At 49.9% G+C, this 7500-nt stretch overlaps 5 protein-coding genes across 8 annotated transcripts in view; 3 read left to right on the top strand and 2 right to left on the bottom strand.

Annotated features, from left to right (window-relative positions):
* The window catches only part of LOC126575292 (phenoloxidase-activating factor 2-like), a 1333-nt gene extending 898 nt beyond the window's left edge, over nucleotides 1–435 (bottom strand). The window contains exons 1-3 of the mRNA XM_050235922.1: nucleotides 354–435; nucleotides 84–281; nucleotides 1–3 (exon numbers count right to left, since the gene is read on the bottom strand). The exon at nucleotides 1–3 is cut by the window's left edge and continues 288 nt beyond it. Of these exons, the coding sequence (XP_050091879.1) occupies nucleotides 1–3; nucleotides 84–281; nucleotides 354–422 (270 nt within the window). The 5' untranslated portion in view covers nucleotides 423–435. The remainder of the gene's footprint in view (nucleotides 4–83; nucleotides 282–353) is intronic.
* Nucleotides 436–703: 268 nt separating this feature from the next.
* LOC126574741 (protein FRA10AC1 homolog) lies at nucleotides 704–2402 on the bottom strand. Its single transcript, XM_050235089.1, has 6 exons — nucleotides 2260–2402; nucleotides 1855–1967; nucleotides 1487–1786; nucleotides 1256–1415; nucleotides 925–1188; nucleotides 704–852 (listed from the first exon to the last, which is right to left on the bottom strand). The coding sequence occupies exons 3-6, from the start codon at nucleotides 1766–1768 to the stop codon at nucleotides 785–787; spliced, it is 774 nt and encodes a 257-aa protein (XP_050091046.1). The 5' UTR covers nucleotides 1769–1786; nucleotides 1855–1967; nucleotides 2260–2402; the 3' UTR covers nucleotides 704–784.
* Nucleotides 1860–2723, top strand: LOC126574742 (zinc finger protein 226-like). Its single transcript, XM_050235090.1, has 2 exons — nucleotides 1860–1979; nucleotides 2050–2723. Exons 1-2 carry the CDS (start codon nucleotides 1860–1862, stop codon nucleotides 2605–2607), a joined length of 678 nt encoding a protein of 225 aa, XP_050091047.1. The 3' UTR covers nucleotides 2608–2723.
* A 122-nt stretch (nucleotides 2724–2845) lies between these two features.
* Nucleotides 2846–4488, top strand: LOC126578461 (zinc finger C4H2 domain-containing protein). Of its 3 annotated transcripts, none has more exons than XM_050241047.1 (5): nucleotides 2846–3079; nucleotides 3157–3328; nucleotides 3401–3579; nucleotides 3647–3919; nucleotides 4050–4488. In XM_050241047.1, the coding sequence occupies exons 1-5, from the start codon at nucleotides 3021–3023 to the stop codon at nucleotides 4183–4185; spliced, it is 819 nt and encodes a 272-aa protein (XP_050097004.1). In that variant the 5' UTR covers nucleotides 2846–3020; the 3' UTR covers nucleotides 4186–4488. The 3 variants fall into 3 exon arrangements, with proteins under 3 accessions (XP_050097004.1, XP_050097005.1, XP_050097006.1); XM_050241048.1 differs by having other exon boundaries at nucleotides 4053–4488; XM_050241049.1 differs by having other exon boundaries at nucleotides 3647–3895; nucleotides 4053–4488.
* Nucleotides 4489–4595: 107 nt separating this feature from the next.
* The window catches only part of LOC126578462 (uncharacterized), a 4400-nt gene continuing 1495 nt past the window's right edge, over nucleotides 4596–7500 (top strand). The window contains exons 1-4 of one of the 2 annotated variants that reach the window (XM_050241052.1): nucleotides 4596–4721; nucleotides 5043–5278; nucleotides 6309–6404; nucleotides 7021–7500. The exon at nucleotides 7021–7500 is cut by the window's right edge and continues 1495 nt beyond it. In XM_050241052.1, the coding sequence (XP_050097009.1) occupies nucleotides 5152–5278; nucleotides 6309–6404; nucleotides 7021–7439 (642 nt within the window). In that variant the 5' untranslated portion in view covers nucleotides 4596–4721; nucleotides 5043–5151 and the 3' untranslated portion in view covers nucleotides 7440–7500. The remainder of the gene's footprint in view (nucleotides 4722–5042; nucleotides 5279–6308; nucleotides 6405–7020) is intronic. The other variant, XM_050241050.1, reaches the window with a different exon arrangement.

The raw sequence follows: 7500 nt of genomic DNA on the forward strand, positions 1-7500 counted from the left end.
CTCCTGTAGATCGCCATGAACCAAGATGTGAAATGTATTAGAAAACTGTGGTGCCACATTGATCGCCGTTGCTTTCTCCTTACCGCCGATGAAGGAGTCGTAACTTCCTCAGCTGCCTTCTCCTTCTTACAGCATACTAGCATATAGTCAAAGCACACGTCCGTATCCCCGATCCGCAACGTTATCAAATCATAGGGGTCTTTAGGTGCACGGACGGTACTATCAACCTCATCCTCACACAGATGCTTCTTAACGCAGAATCCGTTTCCACATGGTATTTTCTGGAATTATTTTCACCACAAGCGCTTTGTCGGTTAACTAAATCAGTGTTTAACTAACGGCATTTTCTTTACCTGCAGATCGATTTGGCAATAACTGTTGACCAACAGACACAAAACAACGAAGTTACGAAGGAGGCTCATTGTCCGTCGAGCGTCGCAATCTGACTGTTTTCCAAGGACGACGCCTGCCTTAGCTGTAGATGATAATGTTAGTGATAAGAAATGTTTTAAATCTTGGTGATTCCCGCATGCGTTGTATGTGATGCATGTGTGCGAAGGAATCAAAATTTCGCTTTACACGTGCTCTTAGCGACCTTGAGATTAAAGTTGCTTATGCGATTTTTAATTTATTTTCAATTTCACTAATGTGATTCTCTTGTATTGTCGTCAGCCATTTTACTAAGGAATACAGCAAACCAAAATATGTTTAAAGATTTATTTTACAAAAAACAGTTCAAGTATTATGCACTTTTTTTCAGTATAGAGCTTGTGGTGGTGTCGCATTACAGTAGAAGATCTTCCAAGTACTCGTCGAATTCTTCTTCACGCGTTTTTTCCTCGACCTCAGAACCTACAGTAAAAGCAATACAACCGTATGAATAGACAGATTTCATGAAAAGAACTCGCTTTGCAATACACGAACCCTTTGTCCAATTGCTTTCGTAGTCCTGTGATTCGATCGATGGGATTTGCTCTGCGCGATCTGGGCTGTCCGTTGGTTCTTCACTCGGTTCTTCTGTTGTTGGTTCCTGTTCCGGCGAATTCCCTTCTTCGGAACATTCGCTAGAAGACCTGGGCCTGGGTTTGTGTTTAGAAGCTTTCGCCTTTCGTTCTCGTCTCTTCATTCGCTTCACTTCTCGTTTTTTAGAGCGATAGTTCAGTTTGTCCGAACACTTTGGACAGAGACCTAGGTGGAGGAAAGAATAGCTGTTCTAAATGGTTGCGGAGGTAAACGGGAAATCGCAAATACTCACGTAATTTCACCAATGCATTCTTCTTCTCGCCATGCTCAAGGTACCCAAAGTTTACTTCCCAACTCCGCAGTTCGTTCTGTTCTTCGCAGTTCCGCGAACCACAGCGGAACTGTCCCTTGCCACTCACCACCTCCTGTTCGATTCTCCAGCGCAGCGCAACCTCGGAAAGCAGAAGAGTCATCGGTGCCGGGTAGGAATCCTTCGCACACATGCCCCGCGACAGGTTCTTACCTTGTTCTCCTTGTAGCGGCTCAGATCGGCAATGCAGTACTCCTTGATTAGCTTATCGTAATACTTCTTGGCCAGCTGTTTCTCCCAGGTGTCCACGGGATCACTATCACTGTCCCACAGGAAGCGGTGGTTTTCGCGCACGACATCGTGATCCGTTTTATCCCGAGAAGTGTCTCGCTGGAACAGCTCCTTCGCTGCCCCCGGTTTGGTGAGGATGTACTCATTGATCAGATGCTTGTGCAGTTCGTAGGGGTTTAAGTGGGCGAGATTTCGGTGATACATCGATCGCTCCGCCGGAAGCTGCAGACGAGAAACACAAGCGTTCGAGCCAAAACACAACAACAAGCTGTCAAATGCCTATTGTTTACCAGCCATGCAACGGGAAGGCAGCGAGGACAACGGCGACGATGATGGCGAGATAAGCGATATTTCTGAAGAAAGCGTCGGATTCGAAGAGGAACTGGAACTGCTGGAAGCTCAGCTGGAAAAGGAAGTAAGTGTGTGGCCCGAAATTTTCATTTCATACACTAATCGCTATCGCTTTGATGCCGCTGCGGGTGCAGGTACATGCGAATGCTGTTTCTGGCCCCAAGAGCTATGATGCCGTGATCTTGGAAAGCGCCAAGGGGCCAACCGTCCACTGCTTGGAACCGGAGCTACCGCAGTATAAATGCGATTCTTGCACGAAAACATTCCACGAGCTAAAACATCTCGTCCGACACATCGAGACGCACAATCGGTGGCGCTTCCGGTGTGAGCTGTGTGGGGCTTACCTGAAAACAAAGGCCAGTCTGTGTAAGCATCAGCAACGGCACAGTGTCGAAAAGCGACACCAGTGTGAGGTGTGCTGGAAAGGATTCAGCACTAACGACGGCCTGCAGGTGCACCGGAAGCTGCACCAAGAGTCGAAGCCACGCTATCGGTGTGACGTGTGTGGCAAGGACTTCGGCCGCGTGTACACGCTACGCGATCACATGAAATTGCACGACCCGGAACCGGAGCACCGGTGCGAACGGTGTTCGAAGGTATTTCCGAAAAGGAGACAACTCCTGCTTCACGCAAGGACACATCTCGTCCAGGATTCGCTTGATCCTCCTTTACATGACCGCGTTGGTGCGTGAAACGTTTTAAATCATTCCATCGGGGTGGCCCCGGGGTAAAGCCATCGGATCATTTGCATCTCCTAGTATAAATATTAAAATAATTAATAAATTACACAGAATACGTTTCAACGGGATTCCTTTGGTTCGCCGTTTGGCTCACGTTGGGGTTTGGGACACTTTTGGGACACGATGATGATTGTTTGTAAACAGCGCCTGTCATCGAATGTGTTGGTCCGGGGGGTGGGAGAAGGAAAAGGTGAAAAAAGGAGGTCGGCCATTTTCCCAGCGTTGTCTTCTCGTCTGAAGAAGCGTTTTCCCCAGCATCTTCAGCAAGAAAAGTGTTTGTGGTTCGCATTAACGGAACGTTCTCAAGTCTTGTGCAACATACCGACTGTGGTCGGTAGCCAGTGTACGACATCAAGCGTGAAACAATGAGTGCGGTCGACGAGAGGACAATCTATGCGAAGCTGGAGGCGATGAAGGACATACGGTACGTGAGGAGGGGTAGGCTGTGATTTGTCCAAACAGGCAACGGTTCAATATGTTTTCCCTTTTTCCTGCCTGCAGATCCAAAACGCTCCAGCTGGAAAAGCTGAAGCTGAAAATTGTTCGGGAGGTCGAGAATGGTGATGCCGAGGAAAAGTGCTTGTCGGAGTACCGCCGCGAACTGGAGCTGCTCATGCAGGAAAAGATGAGCCATGTGGAGGAACTGCGACAAATTCACGCAGACATAAATGCGGTACGTGCCATAGGATGTCGTTGTTTAGTGAAGAAATCTACTAACTCCATTCTCTCGTTCGTTTGTGCGTAGATGGAAACGGTGATCAAGCAGGCCGAGGAGAACCGGATCCGTTCGATCAATATGGCCAATCGCATTCACGAGGAATATGTACCGCTGAAAACGGAGGTGGACACTATGCGTCGCGAGTATCTCGGTTTGGAGCGCCTGCCAGAGCTTCATGAAGAGGAGGGAACCACTATTTCACCGGAGTAAGCCACAAGCGGTCCTTTTGTAAAAGGGGAATTTGGTTCTAATCGAAGCTGCTTTCTTTTACAGTCGTTTCCAGAATTATTACGCCACAAATAAGCCACTGACGACACCGAGTGCTACCTTTGCACGGCCACCGCTATCCGCCCATCATCCACTTCCACCGGATGCACCTGCCACATCGTTGCCTCCTTCGGCACCGCCCGGCTTCCTGCCGCCGCCACCGGTTGCAATGCGCATCAACAAACCGCCTGAACTGCCGACCAACCGGCTTCAGCAGCCTCCATCGACGATTGGCATTGGTCATCCGACATTCAGGTCTGATTTCAATGTGAATTTAAGGTGATTTTTCGTTTCTCTTTCGTTTCGTGTTATCTGAATTAGCTATACGGTCAAATCTACAACCCGCGACATCGCGAAGGCCAAGACCACTGTTTTGAATTTTTCGTTTTCTCCTTTTCACCCCTTCCAGCAGACAGCAGCCGCCGCCGATGAAATCGTGCCTATCGTGTCATCAGCAGATCCACCGGAACGCGCCTATCTGTCCGCTGTGTAAGGCCAAGAGTCGTTCACGGAATCCGAAAAAGCCCAAAAAGAAGGACCATTAAGTAGGGCAAAAACAACAACAGCAGCAGCAGCAGCATCACCATTACTTGGACTACTTTTTAGGCATAGACTATCTTTTTTCAATCATTTCTCGTTGCTTACATTTGTTGGCAGCTTAGCGATTAGTGCACCGGTCCCCGGAATATCTTGATTTTACTCTAGACTATTACTGAGCGTCCGCCATACAGCGCTCCATTCTATCCCAATAATAGTATCTCATTGATCGTGTCATTGTCTGGAACAATTTTACGTAGCATTAAGTTGTAACCATCTCATAACAATAAAACTAGTTCGTAAAAAATTAACGAATTTTATTAATGGAATTATTGAGAACTAGCGAAGGCAAGGGAAACCTTCCGGAAAATCGCCTACTGTTGCGTCGGTGTTGACAGATCGCGATGGAAACGTCAAACGGGCGTTTTTTTCTCTTTTATTTCGTCCGCAACGTTCCTCGAGGCAGGTCGCGTGTGCATCGTCGTGCGTTTGTTCGTTCCAAAAATCGTTATCTGACCGCCGTTTGGTGCTGCCCCGCTTGCAAGTAAGTGCCGCCGCGATAAACAAGCTTTTCCGTTGATTCTCCGCCAACCCGCATTCGGCACCGTGCGAGGAAACGGCCTCACCGTGAGCCGACCAGCAGATGGTGTAACACCAGGATAAAAAAACTGACGTCGCCATTATTGACCAGCGGGAATTATCGACGCACGGTGGCCGCTGCGGATCGCGATTCCTTCGGTGCACTGCTAGCTGGCCTTTCCTCCGTGCGGTGTCCGGTTTGTGGGGAGGATATCGCGTAATAGTGATGCTAAATTGTGAAATCGCTTCGTGAGTGCGTAATCGTGCGTTCTCTCATTTCGACCAGTTTCTTCTTCTTCTCCTCATCCGCCGGACCTATGCACCAGGGCCGCTGATTGCAAAACCGAGGAACGCTCCACCTTTCACGAATCGAAACGCAGGATCTCATCGCAAGGATGATTGCTTCGCGGTACGTCATCAAGGGTGCAGTGCTTGCTGCGCTCGTTGCTACGCTGTGCAGCACGGTCGCCGTCGTGTCGGCCGTCCCGGCAGCCGGAGAAGCAGCCGCACCACCAGCACCAGGTAATTGAAGGCGCTTCACAAAAGAAATGGACGGTCGAAGTTACCGCACGCACGGCGAACGAGATATTTGCCATCCGTCGTGGTTCCTCCAATCAGAGTCAAACGAAGAGGGGTTAATGCAATTTTGCTCTCGAAACCGCATCATCAGCACACTGGCGTCCGGGCGCTCGCGCTTGTATTGAGCCAAGTTTATGATTCATCAGCGCATTTCGTGCCAGGGTCGGACTTCTCACATCGAACGGGTTAGTCCGCTGGCTCCTCTATGCCCGCCGTTTAACGGGGGTTTTGTGTTGGGCAGCTGGATGTCGATTCTCAATCACACACCACAACACCCAAGCTCACGATCGCGCTAAATACCGCTAGCAAGCCTGCCGTCGCTGGTGGCTATGCGTGCGCCACACCACCACACTCGTCGACGTTGTGTTGCGTCGAAAGCCGGGATTTGCGAGCGATAAGCCTCGTTTCCTCTCCACAGAAAATGGGAATTTTGCATCCATCGCCTCCATCGCGTTCGGTCTGGTTGCGCACTCGTCAGCAAATAATATGATGAAGGTTGTGGCGCGCCGCGTCACGGATCTGTGTTTATGTTATTCCTTGGAAGACGTTGCCGAGTGCAACTGAGGCTGCTGCTGTTGCCAAGCCTCGTGTCTTTGGCCGTTCGCGGGTGGGCCACCCACCATCATCAAATGCGACGCAAAAATGTCAGGATGGCTCGATATCTGGGCTGCGGGGTTTTTTAATTTATTTAACAAGAGTATAGTTTCATAAACAAACGACTATGTATTGCGCACAATTCGATGCTCCACCATCGGGCACAAGAACAACTAAGCAAACACTAGACCCTTTCTCCCCCAAAAGCCCCCACTTCCTCGCGCGCGATACACAAACTTCCCTTCCTTCGTTTGACGTCACCGACGCCAGCAGTCTTTTCACTGCCCGACCGTCCAAGGTCCTCCCGATGATGGAGCGTCGTTGACTAATTTGCGTATCTGTAACGGCTCTCTCTCTTTCTTTCTTTCGCTTCTTGCAGCAACAAATGCAGCAGCAGCAGCAGCAGCAGCAGGTGGTTCCATTCACGCCAACGACAATCCGACACCAGCGCCGGTCACTGAAACTACTATCGCGGGTAAGTAGCGCGCAACATGTGGGGTGGTAGTAGCAAGGAGCAGGAGGACGAAGGACCGCGAACGGAGGGATGCGTGCCTGCATCCAATTTCACTTTATGTTCGCCTTTGCCATTGCTGATGCATCAGAAATGGTTCCGCGACAAACGTTGGTGGATGGAATTCCCCTCGTCAGAGCAAATGCTTCTCTTGGGACACTTGTTCAATTTCCTAGCGCGAGCGCACTGTTTCAAACACAAGCTCTAGCAGGGGAAAGGTTAATTTTATTTCAATGCCATTTCGTGATAAAACGAAACCCATGCATAGGCCATTTCATCATGCGGGAAAATACGTATTTCAATTGGAAAGCATTAGACCCGTTTTGAGCGTGCACACATTTGCTCACTACCTTATCACGCAGTGACTGATAGCTGGAAATTGCAAACCAAGCATTTTTTTTTGGCAATGTCGACGATGCTTCTAAAATACGATCGATTGGGAAATGTTTCCACATCTTCTTCATCCTGCCGATTGTGGTAGCTTAAGATTATCATTTCCGACTGTCAGGAGGGTTTAGGATTTTTGGATTGATAAAGAAGCGACCGACTTATTCTGCAATCTCTTGCATATATATTCCAGAAAACACCACAACGCCAGCGACAACAACATCATCAACGACACCAACAACAACCACAACGGAAAGCAGCAACACTACCACCACGACGGTGACTCCTCCAACAACGCCCAGTACCACCACCACCACGACGATCGCTCCCAATACCACCACGACGACTGTGGCACCACCGACTCCGGCGCCGACACCGAACACGACAACCCCGGCCCCGATCACCACGTCGACGGTGGCCCCAACTACGCCGGTTCCGACCACACCGGCACCAACGCCGGTACCGCACTGCAAGCGCTTCGACGGTTACTCGTTCGTCGGGGGCATGATCCTGGCGTACGGTTCCCTCGCCATCTCGCTCGTCCTGTACAAGTTCTACAAAACGCACTGGAACACGAATGCGGAGACCAGCGGCCCCTATCGCACCCTGTAAGCTGCTGCCTGCTGTATGTAGACGATACCGGGTTCCATGATCCCCCCCTCTCCCCCCAAAA

This window comes from Anopheles aquasalis, chromosome 3 (assembly GCF_943734665.1).
Source record: "Anopheles aquasalis chromosome 3, idAnoAquaMG_Q_19, whole genome shotgun sequence".
Classification (NCBI taxonomy): domain Eukaryota; kingdom Metazoa; phylum Arthropoda; class Insecta; order Diptera; family Culicidae; genus Anopheles; species Anopheles aquasalis.